General features: G+C 38.7%; 1 protein-coding gene and 1 non-coding gene across 2 annotated transcripts in view; both read right to left on the bottom strand.

Annotated features, from left to right (window-relative positions):
- Nucleotides 1-21,091, bottom strand: part of RAB3GAP2 (RAB3 GTPase activating non-catalytic protein subunit 2) — an 88,383-nt gene that overhangs the window by 25,811 nt on the left and 41,481 nt on the right. Inside the window, exons 9-19 of the mRNA XM_059998159.1 lie at nucleotides 20,671-20,769; nucleotides 12,734-12,882; nucleotides 11,469-11,548; nucleotides 11,256-11,345; nucleotides 9,323-9,462; nucleotides 6,994-7,210; nucleotides 6,278-6,421; nucleotides 5,958-6,040; nucleotides 5,539-5,603; nucleotides 2,185-2,275; nucleotides 55-182 (exon numbers count right to left, since the gene is read on the bottom strand). Coding sequence (XP_059854142.1) covers nucleotides 55-182; nucleotides 2,185-2,275; nucleotides 5,539-5,603; nucleotides 5,958-6,040; nucleotides 6,278-6,421; nucleotides 6,994-7,210; nucleotides 9,323-9,462; nucleotides 11,256-11,345; nucleotides 11,469-11,548; nucleotides 12,734-12,882; nucleotides 20,671-20,769 — 1,286 coding nt within the window. The remainder of the gene's footprint in view (nucleotides 1-54; nucleotides 183-2,184; nucleotides 2,276-5,538; nucleotides 5,604-5,957; nucleotides 6,041-6,277; nucleotides 6,422-6,993; nucleotides 7,211-9,322; nucleotides 9,463-11,255; nucleotides 11,346-11,468; nucleotides 11,549-12,733; nucleotides 12,883-20,670; nucleotides 20,770-21,091) is intronic.
- On the bottom strand, nucleotides 18,061-18,192 carry LOC132416508 (small nucleolar RNA SNORA36 family). The gene has a single exon (XR_009517619.1). It is a non-coding gene; the product is annotated as a small nucleolar RNA SNORA36 family (small nucleolar RNA).

Genomic DNA, 21,091 nt, shown 5'->3' with positions numbered 1-21,091 from the left:
AATATTCAAAGAGATTATTTTGTATAATGAATAATGGGATTTGGGATTACTCACATTATCAGAGAATGGCGTGTCTGAATGAAAATCAATGGAATTTAATTGACTGACAGACTCATAAAGATGGAGTAATTTCAATTTATTGGCACAAAACTGTAGCAATCCTTCATCAACACACTCAAGCTCTATAAGGTAGAAGGAAAAAATAAAGAGATATGTTTAACAGACTGATAAAAAAAGCCTTTCTTTCATTAAATCTCTTAATATTACATAATTCTTTGATGTTCTATTTTATTAAATATTGGGATGCTTAAGCTATAATGGATTAAGAAGGCAAAAATAATTTTTCCCATCATGGCAAAATGTCTAAATTTTTTAAGGAAATAAGGTGCTCTAACAGAAGGGGACGTTAAAAAGAAAAAAAGAAAGACAGAAGAAATATTTTAGTCTAGTACTCAAATTTAAATAAATGATTTGGAAACAGGTTTGAAAATGTTCTCCCTCACCCCGTCAATCATATGTTGTCTATTATGCTCACACCCTGAGGAAGGACAAATAGAAAGTTGCCTGCCTCTTCTTATTATCATGGTCAAAGATATTATAATTCGACCAGAAAATGTGGATTGTGACAGAGGTACCCTCAAGAAAGGCTGGCAAAAAGTAGAATTCCACTTAATATCCTCCATCAATCAGGTTTTTTTTCAAGGTTAGTGATGGAAAAATACTCTCTGTATAATACATATGATAATTTAAATATTTATTTCTAATACAAATGAATACTTCTTCTCTAAAAAGGCAGACACTGAAAACTCCCAAGAACTCTGATATGGGATATAGCAACATGGAAGACTGTCCAAGTTCTTACAGCCATAATAAAACTTAGCATAATAAATACTTGACATTTTTAGGAGTCTCATTTATGGGTAGAACTTGGAACTAGTGATGTTACAGAACTCTGACAATGGTGTCTGGTTTACTCCCAGCCTAGTGCAAGATAATTTTTAACTTAATAAATCTTGATATTTTTTAAGGCCTTAGGATGGGATGGGGGACTTTATCAGTGCACTATACTTTTTGAAAGAGGTATTTCTAACAAGCTGTATGCATTACAGGAGTTTACTATTTACCAAGAGTCAGCTTTACACATGTGTTGGGAAAAAAAATTCTCAAAATTAGGATGCTTGAAGTCCTGAAACAGCATATTACGACTTATCTATTAAGTTACTCTAAGTTGGCTTAAATGTAATTAAATACAGAGCTGGTTTCATATTTACACAACAAGCAAAAAGTCATGACTAGATGAAGTCACTGCATCACACACTACATTTTTAAATGATGTTAGAATTCAGAATAAGTTAAATTTTTCTAGCTCGGCTGGACAGAATGTGGAGTTACAAACCCACAGTTACAGATGTAATTCTTTTCCAGACAAATAAATTCTGAACAGTAAAAAACAACCAGAAAACTCAGAACTGGTCATGTAATCATAGTCTGTGATCTTGGAAGCCCTAGCACCGTTCATGAGGGACATGGATGAAAAACTGTAGATTCCATACACTAACAAAACATAAATCAAAGCCTAGAATTTTTTTTAATCATTATCATAGTCAAAACAACATTACTTAAAGTTAAATAAGACATAATGGCAGCAAGAGAACCTGGCTGTTTTTTGCTTACCACCAGTCATCTCGTCCCCTCCTGCCAATGGCTTTCACAACGCTCTACAGCTATTACCACAATAATCACTTCCCATCATTCTATACTGATATCTTTCCTCCCAGTAGATGGAGTCAAACGAAAACTATTTACAGTAAGAAACAGAGGCAACATATTCAGAGAAAGCTCAACAACATACAGGGAATTAAAACAGCAACAGGGAATTAAAAAGTCCCCAATACTAAAGGTATGAAATAAGTTTCCTTCTTTCTTATATATTATTTCCACATTAAAGTAACATGATGGGGAATTCCCTGGCAGTCCAGTGGTTAGGACTCTGCGTTTTCACTGCTGAGGGCTGGTCAGGGAACTAAGATCCCACAAGCCGTTTGGCCTGGCTGAAAATTTAAAAATTAATTAATTAAAAAATACAGTAACATGATGGCATCATAAGCAGTTAATACTTTCTATCGTCAGAGTTATAAAATTTGAGACGAGACCATAACCTCCAGTCAGTACAAATCCTATTACCTTGATTTTGTAAAGTGTCCATTAACGTCTGAGTGATGTTTCTAAGGCAGGAAAATGGTAAACGTATGCTTGCCAAAATGCTTTCCAATGCCTAGAAGAAAGATATGGAGCAATTCTCATAATTAGAAGGCAATGATTTTGTTCTTTAAATTTTACATTTATGCCTATACTTTCACTACCCCAAGTTTCAAAGGGAAGCTCCATTTTTAAGATGTTTTATTATACTTACCTGAGAGTTAAAGTTGCATCATAAGTACTATGTAATCAATTTCATGTCATGCCAAACATGGTACAATGACAGAAAGTCCAGACTGAGAACGAAACAACTTACAAGGCTATTGATGTTCAACAGAATGGCCAAGACAAAACAGAAACAGAGATAAAGGTATTCACCAATAAGAGTCTGAATAAGTCTATACTCTATAGGTATAAATGAAAAGCAGACACTGTCATTGTCATGTCAATAATAAAAGCAGACAATAACTTAATTACTGCTATATTACTGCACTTGAGCATGGCTGGCTGAATCCACAGGCCATGCTAGATATGTATGTGTATGTGTATATATATATATATACACACACACACACACACTCCCCACCTACCCCCTTCCTACCCACTAGTAGATATTTAAGAGTGGTTATCATCAGTTCCAAAATCCCTCTTCATGCCTAAAGAAGCAACAATCAGAATCACAAATGGGTCAGACACAGCACCTGAAGTTCCTACTTATCTGTTCATATCAGCACATTAAATTGGATTTTGACTGATGAGATTAAGTAGTCTAAAAGGTAGGCTAAGAATGTGGCATGAGACAAGTATCAGATTGTAACACAACAACTCTGTGTGTCTGTGGAGGAGAAATGGGCGTAGAGGGCGGCTCAAGAGGTTGGTCCGGCCTATGATGAGGCAACTGGGTGGAGGATATAAAGAAAGTGACCAAAGAGGCACAGACCCTGGAAAATGTAATCTGCCTCTGTTCTGTCTACTATCACACAAGCTAGCAGCTGGCTCACTGTCCTATTATTCAGGCTTCCAAAGTCTAAACTGGTTTCTTTTCCCCCTTAACTGTTGTAAAACAATACACAACTTTCACTATTAGGTTGTCTAGTATTTTTAATAAAATTCATAGCTTCATACAAAATTCAGTAGTAGAGTAAAACAAAAGAAATCAAGAAGACAGTCTGCACTATGCTGAAGTTTCCCAATTTCGTTGTTCCACGATGTAAGATAAGAAAGATGGTATCAAAATGAGAAGAACTGTGTGGGTTATGAGCTTCCTTTCCACGACCGATGCCCTAAACTGCCTCTCCACATGCCCACCTTCTCACAAGAGTCCCTTTAATAACGGAGGCTGCCCTGAGGAAGATGAGAGCCCATGAGTGCTGTCAGTGGAATGGAAAACTCAATTAAAAGTCAGAGACTTGCCTGTTGTACAATAAGACGATAAACAGCGTTTTTAAAAAATGACTGCCGAAGTGAGAGAGTGGCATGGACATATATACACTACCAAATGTAAAATAGATAGCTAGTGGGAAGCAGCCGCATAGCTCGGGGAGATCAGCTCGTTGCTTTGTGACCAACTAGAGGGGTGGGATAGGGAGGGTGGGAGGGAGACGCAAGAGGGAGGGGATATGGGGATATATGTATATGTATAGCTGTTATAAAGCAGAAACTAACACACCATTGTAAAGCAATTATACTCCAATAAAGATGTTAAAAAAAAAAAGACTGTCACAGTAGAATAAGAGGGATAGAAAGAAATTAGTATTCACTAACATCCCACTACTTTAGATGCTGTGCATTATGAAAATGACATATTTGGTAAGGTCCCTGTTTGAAGGAGCTTAAAAGAGGTAAAGAGGAAAAAGTTGGGGAGCTTGACTAATATACACGAAATAATTAGAAAACAAGCATAGTCGGCCCTCTGTATCCATGGGTTCTGCATCTGCAGATTCAACCAACCATGGATTGAAACTATTTGGAAAGAAAAAATTCCACAAAGCTCCAAAAAGCAAAACTTGAATTTGCCACACACTTGCAACTATTTACATTGCACTTACATTGTATTTACAACTGTTTACATAGCACTTACATTGTGTTAGGTATTACAAGTAATCTAGAGAGGATTTAAAGTATACAAGAGAATGTGCCTAGGTTATATGCAAATATTACACCATTTTATATAAGGGACTTAAGCATCCTGAGATTTAGGTATCACAGGGGGTCCTGAAATCAATGCCCCCGAGGATACTGAGGGACGATTATAGTCATTAGCTCTCTGGTTCTGATTAAAAGTAGAGCTCAGAGGCATCCATGAGGATTGATGTGTCAGGTAAGAATTTATAGTTAGAACCTGAGCAGCATTATGAGGGACTTGGATAGGAGGAGAGTAGGAGTAATATAATGAGTTACCGTATTATACGCAGGAGCCTGGAAAAGGTAACCAGTCTGACTATATCATGAGAGGCGGAGGCTGTGGAGCTACAAGGCCTCTTCCACAGTATAAATGCGAATGTCAATTAGTACTTTGAGAAGCAATTTATCATCAACTAGTACAGCCAAAGCTCATACCTAGCAATTCCACTCTTACACATGTGCACCAGCAAAAATGTACAAGTATCAGCACACTATCATTGTTGTTAATAGCAAAAAACTAGAAACAAGCTAAATGTCCACTGACAGGAGAGTGAACAAATAAATGGCAGTCACAGAGTGGAATTCAGATAGCACAGTACATGAGTCAACTGCAGCTGCAGGCAGCAACGTGGATGAGTCCCAGAAACACAATGCTGAAGGAATGAAGTAAGTCACAGAGGAAGACAGAGCGTGACCCCATTCATATAAAGTTCCCAAAAAGCAGAAAATGCATCAATATGTTTTAAAGGAGCCATACAGAAATGCTGTATCTGTAAAGAAAAGCAAAAGAGAAAGGAACACAAAATTCTGAAGACTGGTTACCTTAGGGATGGGAGAAGGGGACGGGATGGAGGAGGGACGTGCAGGGCTCTTCAGACTTCCTGGTAACATTCTGTTTCCTAAGGTGGGTGGTCACACACGTCGTTGTCTTATTATTATTTAATTTGAATATACGTTATGTATGGGTTTGTTTATGTGTATAAAACACATGTGCTTCCGCATATGGTAATATTACTTAATTAAAGAAAGAAGAGAGGAAAAAAAGAAACAATAGAAGCTTCCACATGGGAATATAAAAAAGGATGAACAGGAATGAAAACACAAAGGAAGATTTTAGCCTGTCATGTTTGGAGGGAAATAGGAAGAAAAAGATTTTGTTAAGAAGGATATGTACTAGCTACTCAGCAAGAAAGTTCATTTATTATATACACTTACTTGTTTTTTGGTTGCAGGGTACTTAATATCGAGAATTAATTCCTTTATTTCTGTTTCAATCAAATCTAGAAAGAAAATTAACCAAAGTAAGATTTTCACTTTTATGACAGTTAAACTTTATTCTGAAAGAAAAAATCATGTATTTGCAATATCAGTCATTCTAAAGGATTTCTGGGTTCTCGCGGAAATCATTGTTTTATTGTTACCAATTTTAATACTCCCTCGATGGCACATTTCATCCTCCAGAGTAATTCCAGTAAAAACTACACATGATTACTTGTACCTCACCTCATTCCAAAAAAGGAGCTGAAATAGCTCATAAATGCACTGAAGTGTTTTGATTGTTCCATTTAGAATATTCTATTAATTTAAAAAAAATGACATAACAGTTTGCTTCATTTTTACTGAAGGACACCTACCAAGATTGGGAGATTTTGCTTTCAGTAACGCTCCCAGTTTCTTCACTAAGTGCATGTCCTTGGCTCGTTCACTCTTCTTATCACTAAAACAATAAATACAACAAATTCTTACAGAATGTGAAACTGTTTTCCTTCTAATTTTGACACGCTCCAGATTTCTTTTTCCTTGCTATTCTTCCTATTTAACTTTAAAGGTTATCAGTCTAATCCGAAAAGAGAACAAAATGATAACTATGAAACAAAGTAAAACTAGTAGCAAATAAAGGACCAGGAAAAGTTAGCAGAGGGACACGAGTAAGCTGGCACGTGATACAACTTACCTCAATGCTAAATGGAAAGGGACATTTACTGTTTTCACACTTCCAGACACTGGATCAACCAGACAGATCTGGTAAGTCTGCGGCTGCCAATTCTGACTGGTAACGTTATTTAAGCCCATTATTTTATAGCCAGGATACAGAAGCCTGAGGAAATCACATACCAACAGGGTAAAAATCTTAGAGAAAGGAAAAATGTTACAAGGTGCTATTATTACAGCTTGGGACCCCTACATTATTATCAACTCAGAAGCATTCGTAAGGCAAATAAATACTGAGACCAAAAACATAAGTAAAGCAGGACCCAACTAGCAGGGTTCTTATACCTTGTTAAAATGTGCTAGAAAATTAAATGAACACAATCAGGCCTAAGCTGCAGTGGTAAACAAAGCATTCACCTCACTCAACATCATCACCAGGGGAACCGGAAAGAATCTTTCCTTTCGAGCCTCCGCAGTGTAAGTAAGGGCTGGGGACAAATGACAGCACCAAAGCTGACTTTAATTCAGTAGCATATCACGGCCTCTTCAATCAGATTCCTTTGCTCTTAAATACTTAATCCTTAATTATATACCAGGCACTCGCAGGAAAAAAACGTAATAAAGGACATTTCAATTCTCAAACAACTTGTAATCTAATAAGTAGCTTTAATAAAAGCTTTACTCTAACAAAAGCATTCCTTTCTGTAACCAGGAAAAGGCCCAGCGTTTGCAGCTTACCTGCAGTGCTTTCCCACGTTGAAAGCGCCTACTCTAGGGCCCTGCTGTGTGCTCCACACTTCTAAAATGCCCCTCCGCGGTGCATAGATCACAAGGAACTGAGCTACTCGACTTGGACCCTGAGGACTTCCAAAGGGGGAAAAGTCCACCTTTTCTGGCACTCTTTCGTGGAGGTCCTCTACAATTTGGATCCAACCAGTCTGTGCATCTCGATACCCTTGGAGACAGAGGAAAGGAAAGCTACTTAGTTAGTTATGTCATCTAGGTTTAGCAGTAGCCTTCTGAAGCACTCTGGGATGTTTCTGGCGGCGAGGCGGGGAGGCTTAAGAAAAGCTGTAAAAGTACATTATCGGGGGCTTCCCTGGTGGCGCAGTGGTTGAGAGTCCACCTGCCGATGCAGGGGACACGGGTTTGTGCCCCGGTCCCGGAAGATCCCACATGCCGCGGAGTGGCTGGGCCCGTGAGCCAGGGCCATTGAGCCTGCATGTCCGGAGCCTGTGCTCCGCAACGGGAGAGGCCACAACAGTGAGAGGCCCGCGTATCGCAAAAAAAAAAAAAAAAAAAAAGTACATTATCGGGTGGGACGGAGGGAGACAAGAGGGAAGAGATATGGGGACATATGTATATGTATAACTTATTCACTTTGTTGTAAAGCAGAAACTAACACACTATTGTGAAGCAATTATACTCCAATAAAGATGTTAAAAAAAAGTACATTATCTTTTTATTATGAAATACATTAAACAGAAAAGAAGATAATAATTATGATAATACTAAATCACCAAGTATTAAAACTTCAGATTTTGCTATATTTGCTTCTGATCACTTTTATTTCTTTAAGAAAAAAACAGTTATCCCGGAGGCTTCGTGAGCACCCTTCCCTCATCTCATTCCCCTCCCTCCCTCTTTTTAAAAAATTCTGGGGAGGTTATCAGGTTCAGACTTAAAAATACAATTAAAATATAAGAAAAAGATCAAATTGGTTCCCTGCTATTCAAGTCCCTTGGTGATGTGCAGAGGGAAAACACGGACTGCAGAGAGATGGGAAACAGCTCCGGCTTGTGAGAAGAAAGATGCAGCTGACACGCCTTCCACTTGAGGGCGGCCCCTCTCACAGGCAACTGATCCCTCTCTTTCCAGTACAGGGAGGAAAACGACAGACTGCACCAGCTGCAGAAGGACAGGCAACAATGGCAGCGATAAGATCGCCATAGGGGATTTGGACCAGCTGGTACATATTCTGGAAAAGTCTTGCTGAGAACATACCCTTGATGTTGTTTCAGAAGACAAACATCATTTCAGGGAGAAATGATGTATCTGCAGCATTAAAACCTATTTCTAAAGACACTTAACCATGTGGCAGGTAAACACTGCAGGAATTCTCTGGCAAGAAGGTTAATAGTGGCCTCCTGGTCCACAGTAATTTAATGCCCTCAAATCCATTATTCCTCACAATGCTAAAAACAGACCAGATTGCACCAAAATTGTGATTTCTAACCAGTAGTCTGAGCTGACATGTTGCTATTCCAGGTAACTTCAAACAATGCATTCTTCCCTCCTCCCTGGTCAAGGAGCTTTTATTTTACTCAGGTTGACAATGTGCCTAGATATTTTCAAGTCTCCCTTATAGTTAAGTTTGTCCACGTGACTAAGTCCTGGCTAATGTATTGTGGAAAAAGCTCGGCAAGACTTCAGAAAGTATCTTCAAAGTGGACTAAATTGGCAGTCTTCCTTTCCCCTTCTTCCTTCCTGGGATGCAGATTAAAAGGCTACACCTTCAGCAGCCATTTGAACCATGAGGTACCTTTGCATGGGGAAGCTACATGGAAGGAGACTGAGTTCCTGAGGACATCACAGTGACACCATATCAACCCTGTACTTGGCTCTATTGTTTGCCACTAAATGCAACTTCTAACTGACAAAGTTCCTGAGACACTTAAGTGAACTGACCCAAGCACGTAGATATGGAAGTCAAATGAGAAAAAAATGAATTTTGCTAGGTTTTGCCATCTTAAATCTGAAACACTTGCCGTGGCATTCGAGGGGGGCAAGAAACTGAATTCAGGAATTGACAATGACAGTGAAAACTGAAAAGAGGTATGTAAGGAAGAGGTTAAAAGTGCCTGAGTTGGTCAAACTTAAAGGATATATCAGTTAGACTACTGGATCAAGTGTTGCTGATCTGAGTTTATGGTTTAAACAAACAAAAAGCATAAACGTAAAGAATTAAACACTGTTATCAACCAGAAGCTGAAGAAGGATAACACTGTCCAACTGCTGGGGTAGAAAGCAAATTAACATTTTTTTCTGGATTTTTGTAAGAAAGTACCTTTCCACATGCGTATTGCAATTCCTCTAGCTACGTCCAACAAAATAATTCTGCCAAAATCATCTGTTACTGCTGCCAGCGTGTTACATGGAGACAGACATATACTTTCACCATGGCGTCTAGAATCTGGAAGTCCAAACCTGACATTTGAAAGAAAACAGAAAGCTCAAATCAAAGTGCAATCTAGAAATACATAAAAGAATAATGAAATGCATTAACAAAATAGGCTGAATCTGTTTTTATATAAAGAAATATGAACTTTCTATGGATTAATACCTAATTTATTAACTGATTACACCACATTTTGCAATACAAAATGCATAAGGAAATTTCTTCTATTACAAAATAAAAACACCTAGGTTTTATTTCAGAGATTTTCTATATAGATATCCACAACCTATTTTCAGAGAGTCTCAAGTACAACTAGATTTCCTTGATTAAGTGATACATCATAGGAAACAATATCCTCACAACCAACTAAATTTTAGAATACTCTGCTCCTACACAGCAGGAGCATCTGTGTAGTTCTGATTTCTGATCTATTCTCTCTTTTTTTTTCTAGCTATCATATCTTGCTGATACCAATGCAGGTACAAGAACGTTCCTTCTTCTAAATAGTTATCTGTAAACTGCTCTTGGTCTATTATTAATCTTATTAGAACTGTGAGTAAAATAAAAGTAAAGAGGTACTGAGAAAGGACCAGAAGAGCTCATTTTGAAAAAAGTCCCTGCGACAAAGTACTCAAACTTTGTTACATCTCTTTGGATGCATAAGGGCCATTGGGCTTATTTCTTGATTCTTGGTTGACCTTAGAAAATGTGATGTGTTATAACATACTTTAAGATGGAAAAAACCCTGGAAGATGATCTTTAATCAATTTTAATAACAGATAATTAGTTATATCTCTTTAGTTGAAGAACATCTAAAAAAAGGAGGGGAGGTTTCTAGTTCCCTTTCTATTGGGTAATAAAAAATGATTTAAAAACAGAATCAGGCAAAAATCATACTGACTCCCCACAAAACCTGACAAATCCACTCAGTATCCTACAGCACTGCTGAAGCAAGCAAGGAAGCAAAGCCGGCATGTTGAAGAGTGCTTGGATGCATGGGACCCCCCATTTTTATTTATTTATTTTTTAAAGAAATCACTAAGTCCTTTTTGAGTTTCTACAGCTTAATGACAAACTAAACTTTTTACAGAAAGAAATCCAACAGCTATCAAAAAACCAATTCTCCTGCAACTTAAGCTAAGTGTACAGGTGTTTGTAGAAGAGCACACTCAACACATACATACTGAGCCCCCACTACATGACAGGGAGACAGCTGTGATAAAACAGGCAAGATAGCTTAGTCCTCGTGGACTTTACATTCAGGTGGAAAAAACTAGCCCCACATTGGGCTTCCCAGGTGGCGCAGTGGTTAAGAATCCGCCTGCCAATGCAGGGGACATGGGTTCAAGCCCCGGTCCAGGAAGATCCCACATGCCGCAGAGCAACTAGGCCTGTGCACGACAACTACTGAGCCTGTGCTCTAGAGCCTGTGAGCCACAACTACTGAGCCCACGTGCCACCACTACTGAAGCCTGTGCACCCAGAGCCCGTGCTCCGCAACAAGAGAAGCCACTGCAACGAGAAGCCCGTGCACCAGGACAAAGAGTAGCCCCGGCTCACCGCAACTAGAGAAAGCCTGCGCACAGCAACAAAGACCCAATGCAGCCAAAAATAAATAAATAAAATAAATAAATAAATAAATAAATAAATATATATATATATATATATATATATATATAAAAAAATTAGTCCCACATTAATGACTTTTAGAAGCTCCAAAGACTCAGGAAATCAACAAATCAGCTAAGCACACAGAAAGACCATTAATTCAAGAGCGCATTCCTAAGAATACTAAAATGTGAGAAGAGCACGACAGACTTGCCTTACAGCTAATGGGGTAGCTGGTTCAACCTTGGGTTTTTGCTTCTGCACAGCTTCTTCTTCATGCTTGCTTTTCCAACCAAGCCAACCACTGGAAAGAAAGCAAATTCAGACTAAAACCAGGGCTTCCAGAGTTTTAAACTGCAGACTATCAAAATATAAGTTAAAACCTAGTGAGATGCAAATTAGATCATTTAAATTGTGATGTAATTACCTGGCAGCATTAAATAAAGCAGAAGTGAGTTTACTTGCCACTGCTAGTGCAACGTGAGATAATAATGGTTGCGTGCTTCCCTGAAAAACAGAACATTTGAAAGAGAAAACAACAGCTGACAGATAAACAAAATATACTTTCTAAACGAGATGTACCTTAAAAAGGTAGGAGGTAGCAATATAATCAAAAGTTTTAACTCTACAGTTTAAAAGGGAATCCCCTGGTGGTCCAGTGGTTAGAACTCCGTGCTTCCACTGCAGGGGGCTCGGGTTTGATCCCTGTTCGGGGAACTAAGATATCGCAAGCCATGTGGCATGGCCAATTAAAACAAGAAAAAGAAAAGTAAAATCACTAGTAGTTTAGTTATCTTTAGGATTTCCCTCTTTAAATTGTAATTAATGAAAAAAAATTAAACTAGAACAGTAAAATGGCATTTTTCTACCAGGGCTATTGATTTCTTATCCATACACAACCGGCCCTTTTCCCTCTTATTTTTTTTTCCCATTTTTTAACCAGTTTTTATTTAGAAATGTTTCATATTATACAAAAAAATTTTTAAGTATAGTTGATTTACAATGTTGTGTTAGTTTCAGGTGTATAGCAAAGTGATTCAGCTATATATATATATATATGTTTTTCTTTTGCAGATTCTTTTCCACTATACATTATTATAAGATATTGAATATAGTGCCCTGTGCTATACAGTAGGACCTTGTTATTTATCTATTTTATATATAGGAGTGTGTATATATTTACCCCAAACTCCTAATTTATCCCTCCCCCTCTTTTTTTAAAAAATGTATTTATTAAAGCAAAAAGATGGTTTGAACCATTTTGAGAAGGGTGCTGTTTAAGCGAACAACAGTATATACCAAATCTAACACCTAATTTTTCCCAATTTTAGGAAGCAATTTTCACCACTTTATCAACTATAGTTGGCGGCTTGCTCTGTCTTTACAATTCCTCATTTACTCAAATCCCTGGTGGGCTGACATCACTAACGACACTAAGCCTCTGATTACTGCACCAATATTTAAAGACAACTCAACTAAGAATTCGGGGCATCAGAAACAAAGAAGGCTGCTTGTATTACACTGACTTTAGTACCTTCTCAGTTAATCTAAAGAATTTAGAAGAAAGTGAGTTGAGACTAATTTTAGCTTACACTGATACTCAGAAATGTACTGCTTAATCTTTCTAAGGCTATGTAACCATCCCAATTTGTAGATATGTTGAAAAATCAAGATCAGTGATGAAACACTTACCTCTAAAGCATAGAAGAAGCCCGTGAATGGATTGGACCCTACAGTGATATACTGAGACATAGCCGGTGGGCTGTTTTTAATTGCTGCATTATATCCACCTATATTGGAGGCAGTCTTCATTTGATCAAAAGGGGACAGAGTCATAATACCTAATGATAAAACAGCAATAACAACACATGATTTTAATGAACTGAAATGACACTGTCATTTTAGGTTATCAGATTTTTATTTCAACTCCATTCTAAGATGCTAACTGCTGAGTTTCATTTAACAGACAGAAGTCATTTTCAAAAGCTACAAGATCAATATCATAAAACATAAAGATATTAAAGTTGCCACCTATAATTACTCTAAGCTATAAAATACTACAAAATTTAAATATTAATTTTTTAAACATACAAATTCAAATGGTACAGATATATAGAGTCCACCAATATCTCTAGGTATTAGTTCACTTCTTCAAGGTAACAACTGAAACAGTTTCTTATGCTGCTTTCCAGAAATGTTGTATGCACATAAATGACAGCACACCAAATAAACCGATGTGTGCCTTGTTTTTTTTAATTTAATAAAATATCAAGGAGACATGCCTCATTCTTGGCAATCACTCAGAGTATTCCACTGTGTGGCCATGCCATAACTGATCTGACCTTCTGATGGACATTTATGTTGTTTCCCACTTTTTGCCACTACAAATAATGCTGCAACATATATCCTTGATAGATCTGTGCATATCTATATATAAGTTCATTTGTATGGTAAATCCTCATAAACAGAAGTGCAGGCTCAAAGGGGATCTACCTTTCAAAAAAAATTTTATTAAGTACTGTGACGTTGCATGCTGTAGAGTGCTGCCGATGTACACCCCGACCAAAAAGGTAGGAGAGCATCTGTACGCCCATATCCTTCCCAACACAGTGAAAATAAACCCTTTCAAACATCTACTGATACCCTGCAGTCCAGAAATCCCCAGGCTTTTACAATGCAGAGGTACTGGTCATTTCCCCAAGGCTCTAAGAACAGAAGTAGACAGACTGAATATTGACGCCCACATGCTGTGTGGGGCAGCAGAGAAGCCAGCGTCATTTAAACGCACCAGGTGGCAGGGAGAGAAGTAGGGGGGCAGTGACCTTAGAGATCTAGAAAGTAAAGATCCTGCTAGATTCCAACACATGTGGCCTTGGGCAGCGTCTTCCAACTCGGGTACTCTTGGTACATGAAGATACCCGGTTGACAGCTTCCGAACACAAACACACTGCAAAATGGAACATGAGTTATTCTAATTTTCATATGTGTGTACTGCCTCGACTTTGAATGCAAATGGTGCAAAAAATGCATTGCTCCTGAAGAAGAATCCTGGTAAAGGAAATGCTTTTAGGGAGTTCATAAGCAAACAACTTACTGGATTTAGGGATTCAAGTCATCAAATAATCCTTACAAAAGCTGAACTGTTCTGAAAGATTACAATGCCTGTCTCATATTTATGAATGAATTCATGATTCAACATACAGAATGTCTTTACTACATGATTAAAATTGGCATAAGTTCTGCCTTATTCTACCAGCACAACATCAAAGGCTGAATGGTGTCACATAGAAACTGAAATTTAAGTTTCAATACTCTCTCTTCATATTCCCGCACACTATAGGTGTGAGTATAAACGGCTACAAGCTATCCAGCAAAATGGATCCAAAATTTTAAGTGGATTTATTCTCACCCATTCTAAAGAGATGGTTGACCAGTTCTTTCCATCCTTGCCACGAATGATCTCTTCCTTCCCACAATTTAAGTCACCCACTTTTTGTTTTCATTATATAGGAAATTCAATAACACTTTGTCATTTCTTACAACTACAGAACTTTCAAGTTATCAGCCAGGTATACCGCAATATCATTTTGAAACATAATAAGTACAATTGACAATCTTTATTAATAATTTCAAATGCAATTTTTAAAAATTTTTATTAGACTACAGTTGATTTATAATGTTGTGTCAGTTTCTGCTGTACAGCAAGGTGAATCAGTTATACATATACATATATCCACTCTTTTTCAGATTCTTTTCCCATATAGGTCATTACAGAGTATGGAATAGAGTTCCCTGTGCTATACAGTAGGTCCTGATTAGTTATCGATTTTATATATGGTTGTGTGTATATGTCAGTCCCAATCTCCCCATTTATCCCTCCCCCTCCTCCCTACCACGCTCCGGTAACCACAAGTTTGTTTTTCACAACTGTGACTTTTTTTTGTAAATAAGTTCATTTGTACCATTTTTTTAGATTCTACATATAAGCGATATCATATATTTGTCTTTGTCTGACTTACTTCACCCAGTAGGGTCATCCACTTTCAATGCCATCCCTTGCATCCTGTCATTATCAACTATATATTTTTTGAAACTTTGATTTTAAGCGTACCACCTTTTGACCACCACCTCTTAGCTTTCCATCTTAACTACTCTAGTAATCCCCTGTAATAATTCTGCATTTCATTAAGACTTTCAGTACATTACTCCTACCATTTTCACACTATTTATCCAGTAACTCATGTGATCACTTCGCTTCTTACCTGGTTCTGATTTGTGTTCCATCACAATCACTCTCTTGCACGACTCCCCTGTCCCCCTCTTCCTCCACATACTCACCTGGCTCAATCTCACCCTTGGTTGACCTAAACTTTCTGCATTCTCTGCTATCTGCACCGAAAGAGCTGATCATTGTCAGAGAAAAACAATACACCTGAGTTTTAGCATAAGGACCACAAACAAATGGGCATACAACACCAGCCCAAAATCCTACTGTCTTTCTCTGCCCCACTACCCTCCCATGCCCAAATCTCTTGAAATATATTCATTGAAGAAACCAGGCTGTTGGACACTAATTTCCTACAGTCTAGATTTTGCTGACTGCATCCCTGTGGTATTATTTAACATTCTGTCCTGCTCTCCACATTGTGGCAAATTGGTGGGCTCTAGAGGACTGTTGTCTTTTGAGTCACCAATTTTAGCACCATTTTTCATTGATTTAAGGTAAATGAAGACGTAGCATATATACAGCCCCTCTTTTTCCCCCCATATTCTTCCAATATAACCATATCTCAATTTTTAAATTAAATTCACACTCTCTGTTCTCATTATAAAGAACTCACTGCTGAGACAAGCTGCCTACTGTAATTACACTGCCTTAGATGTGAATTTTTCTTTTCTGGATTTATTACTACCTTGTTATTTAGGGTTTTCCCTGAACAACTGAGGCCTTTCCACACTTTCAAACATCTTACAGTTCTTCTTAATATAAATTTCCATAAAGTCAAACTCACTGGATAATTTTCTAGGTCTATTATACTGGCTAAAGAAGGCCTCTTTGACAAAATGATATTTGAACAGACACCTGAACGAAGTGAGGGAGAGAGCCATGTGACTAGCTGGGTAAAACCTTCCAAGCAGAAAGGGCAACAATTACAAAGACTGCAAAGTGGGAGAATGCTTGTTGTATTTGAGGGTCAGTAAGGAGATCAGCGTGGTGGAACAGGGCAGTGAGGAGGGGAGAGTTCTACAGGAGGTGAAGTCAAAAGGTACCATAAACCAGACAATGTCGGGCCTTGGATGCCACCGTAAGGCCGTTGGGTTTTATCAGGAATAAGATGGGAAGCCACTATAAGGTTGTGAGCAGAGAAGTGACAAAAATATGACTTATATTTCAAAATTAGCTGCTAATTGGCGAACGGATTTTAGAGATCAGAGAAAGGAAGCAGGGAGACCAGTTAGGATTTCTTTCTCCTCGATAGTTCAGGCAAAAGACAAGGGTGGCATGGACTGCTGTGCTGCCAACGATGGAGATGAGACTCGGTCAGATTCAGGATCTACTGTGGGGGTAGGAGAGACAAAGGTGGACTGGATGAGGAGTGTGACAAAAGGAGAACAGTCAAGGACGACTCAAAAGTTTTTGGTGGTGGCGAAAGCAGACGAAGACGAGAGAGAAGAGCAAAGGAGGACCAAGTGTGAGGAGAGGAAATTAAGAATTCTGTTTGGGATCTGTTAAGTTTGGATACCCAGGGGGAAATGTTCAGTAGTTGGAAAATGAGTAAGGAGTTTAGTGAAGAGGTCAGGACTGGAGTCAAAATGGAGATGCTATGAGTTGATTTCCCGTTCTTATGTTGCTGAGTTTTGAAAGTAGGGGGTGGAAATATTTATTCTTAAATGCACCCCCATCTGGCTTTCACCCTCACCATTCCACTTAAACTTCTCAGATCAGAGTCAATGAAGAGCTAGCTCTATGTTGTCAAATCCAATGGACCTTCTCCTTTCTTGAATTCTATGACGCATTCCACAGTTAACCATTCCCTCCCAAATTTATATGGATAATCGGGACCTCTCTCCTGACCTTATGACTCGTATATCCAACTGTCTACTTGGCATCGCCATTTCAATGTCTGATTGTGCCAGAAGTTAACCTGTAAAAAACACAACTCTCCACTTGTCCACTCAAACCTCTGCCTTCTACGCACATTTCAGCCATGGCCTGACCATCCACTCAGCTGCTCAAACTTAAAAGCTAAGAAGTCTTTGACCCTTTTCCTTCTCTCGTTTCTAACACCCATCCCTTAGCAAGTGCAAATACATCTCCAACCTGGCTACTTCTCTCTAGCACCACTGCTTCCTCCCTAGACAAAGTCCTCATTCTCTCTTATTGTAACAAACTCCTTGCTGGTCTTCTCTTTATTCTGTAAGCCTCTCTCTAAAGAGCAGTCAGAGGGATATTTTTAAATATCTCCTACTTAGACTCCATCAATGACGTCCACTGCATTTAGAATAAAACCCGAACTTCTCACCCCTATGAGATCTGACCCCAGTCTACATCTCCAACCTTACCTGGTCCCATTTCCCCCTCACTGTACAATCAAGTCACATCAACCTCCCTTCTGTTTCTTTAAGCCTCCAGTCTTCCATGTCTCCCCACCCCGGGCCTCTATCTCGGCTTCTTCCCATCCTGCATGTCTCAGGAGAGGCCTGTGCTCACCAGTCTACCCAGAGTCCCCTCTTCCTTTACTTCTGTCATAACCCTCTGCTTATTTTCTTCATGATGCTTACTAACATTTCGTTATTACCCTATTTATTCATTCGGTTTAATTGTTTATTTTTTGTCTCCCCATTACCAGGACGTAAGCTTCATCAGGGCAGGGGTACTGTCTGCCTTGTATTTCTAGCACCAATATTAGTGCCTGGGGATGTAACAGGTATTCATTCATTTTTTGTTGAATGAATTAGTCAGACCTCTACATAAAGATGTACACAGAATAAAGCTCATGGCACCTTTTCTTTCTTCATTTTGTAGGCTGGGAGATAAATGAATAGAATAATATTTTCTATCCAATCATTTCTCCTAGCCTGTCTCAATGTTCCAAAGTTTAATTAACAGAACAAGGAAGTCATCCTGAACTGAACTCAACACTTTGGAATTTCGCACATTTTTATGTTAGCAGAAAGTAAAGACAAACGAATGTCTACCAACAAGGTGCTTATTACAGATTATAGGCAGACCTCGGAAATACTGCAGGTTCAATTCCAGACCACCGAAATAAAGGAAATATCACAGCAAAGTGAGTCAATGAATATTCTGGTTTCCCAGTGCAAGTAAAAATTATGGTTACACTATATTGTAGTCTGTTAAGTGTGCAACAGTATGATGTCTAAAAAAACAACATACTGGGCTTCCCTGGTGGCGCAGTGGTTGAGAGTCTGCCTGCCGATGCAGGGGACATGGGTTCGTGCCCCGATCCGGGAGGATCCCACATGCCGCGGAGCGGCTGGGCCTGTAAGCCATGGCTGCTGAGCCTGCGTGTCAACGGGAGAGGCCACAACAGTGAGAGGCCCGCATACCGCAAAAAAAACAAAACAAAACAAAACATACTTACCTTAATTTAAAAATACTTTATTGCTAAAAATTGCTAACCATCATCTGAGCCTTCAGCGACTCATGATCTTTTTGCTGGTAGAGGGGTTGAAATATTTCAAGAATTACCAAATGACACAGAGACACGAAGTGAGCAAATCCTTTTGGAAAAACGGCACCAACAGACCTGCTCAACACAGGGTTTGTAAAAAAGCAGTACCTGTGACACGCAATAAAGCAAAGCAAAATAAAACAAGGTCTACCTGTATTCTGTACCAGAAATGCAACAATACACAAAGATAATCTGCATGTCAGGTATCTTCTGTTCCCCCCCTCTGCATTCACACTCCTTCCTTCTCTCCCTGCTGGCCCCAGGAGCCAGTATGTGCATATTATTAGCCCAGACTTCAAGTTGGGTTCAGACAATGGGAAGTCTCACCAGGACATCAAAGACAGAAAGGAGAACGAAGACAGGATATCTATTTCCTTGTGACCACTGGCCAAAAGCCATCCTGCTCTTAAGGCGCTGATTCTACTCATTATCTCCAATGAGCAGAATTTAGGCCTAGGAGTGGTTAACAGCTGCACTGCTAATCAGCCCGCAAGACGCTGCACTATCCTTTGTGGTTCTCCTATACAACATCTGTATAAGTAGTTTCTCTGCAAATAAAACCTCTTTCAATTATCCTATTTCAAGGATGCCATCTGTCTTCTACTAGGACTCTGAGAAAATGTATATTTAGCAAAACTGTGGTGAAAGCCTCTTTGTAATATGTTGATTGGAAAAGGGCTACAATGTAGTTGTCATGATAGAATCCTTTTATGAAGACATATCTCTGCATAACCATACACATATTACACTTGCACTTACACACGTCTGTAAGGATGTTTACCACAAAGCCAATGGTGAGTATCTCTAGACGGTAGGATTTAGAGGGATTTTGTTTTCCTTTTTTCTTTATATTTTTATGTACTATGTGAAAATTTTAACAAGCATATACTATACTATTAAACAGAAAAAAATAGGTATGTATTTTAAAATAGCATTTCCTTCTTCTCCACACCCATTTCTACTCTTAATTTAGATGCCCATTACTTCTCACCAAGATTATTATAGCTTCCTTACTGCACCTAGTTTCTAGTCTTGACCCCTACATTGCAACCTCTAAACTTCCACCGAAGTGATTTTTCCAACAGGCTAAGCGATAATACCATTCTCTTGTTCAGAATTCTTCAATGACTCTCAACGTGGTGAGGAGAAAGATATTAAGTTCCTCCGCATAGTACACTAGTCCTTCAGAATCTGACTCCTAGTTACAGACTGGCCTCGCTTGGGCCAGTCTTCATTGTTTTTCCCTGCACACAGGGCACTTCCACCCCAGGCCTAGTACCTGTTGGCTAGAGTGCCTCACCCACGCTTGTTCTCTTGGTCAAGTCCTACTCATTCTTTCCATCTCAGATTGAAGTCAACCTCCTGTTCCCTGATTCCCTTGGTGCTGGGGGCTTCTCCTCTGCTCCCACTACAGCCGGTCCACTTGTCTACTGTGACAACCATCATGCTGTGTGGCACCGTCTTGTTTTCACATGTTTCTCCCAACTAGCCTCATGCTTCCTGACAGCAGAGACCCACGTCTTTCCACCTCCACATTCCCAATACCTAAGACAGTATGCCTTCAAATACTAGCTGCAAGAAAAAATCTGCTTTTCTCTATATTTTGCTGGTCTACAAGTTACATGTGTAGAAGACTGATCTATCTGGTAATTATATGAATTAAACACATCTGCATAAAAACAAGTCAAATAGTGGGTGACTTAAAACTGTACAGTACTGCTGCTGAGGGCATAACTGCTAAAACTGCTACCATTTCTTAAAGACATTAAACCTCTGATAATCTCTACGTCTGAACTACCTTCCAGATGTCTCACTAAAGACAATGCATATTCTTTTCACATGAGAATAAATCTACATTTCCAACAAATGAGATAGTTCATTCAAAAAGTATAAGAAGTAAATTCCAAAAGAACTGGAACTAGTCAGGCTTACCAATACTAGCATGATCGATAATTGTGTCAATATCTTGTAGACCCCACTTCTTATAAGCTAACGGTGGTGGCTGTATGTTCTCATTGCCTGATGCTGCAGCTGTCAAAGATAAAAATTAGACAATCCAAACTTAAATATAATGGAGAAAATGAAGTTTTACCAAAAAATCATCAAGAATAACTTGGTTTATTATTCTAAAATTTCAACTAAAAATAATGAGGCAAAGTCATGTAAACTAGGCATACAGTGAGATTTATTCCCACCAATACAAGGCACATAAAATGCAAACATTAAAAGACTAAGTTGGCTGTCATAAGAGATTCTGGAACACTCAAGGAATTAGAGAAGACTATTAAAAATTCTAGACTACCACGAAAAATCAAGGTGAATTCAAACTGCAGTAGAAGCCAAGTAACTAATT

The sequence above is a fragment of the Delphinus delphis genome, chromosome 1, assembly GCF_949987515.2.
Source record: "Delphinus delphis chromosome 1, mDelDel1.2, whole genome shotgun sequence".
Taxonomy (NCBI): domain Eukaryota; kingdom Metazoa; phylum Chordata; class Mammalia; order Artiodactyla; family Delphinidae; genus Delphinus; species Delphinus delphis.
Note: the sequence above shows the minus strand (reverse complement) of the source record. Positions and strands in the feature narration are given on the sequence as shown.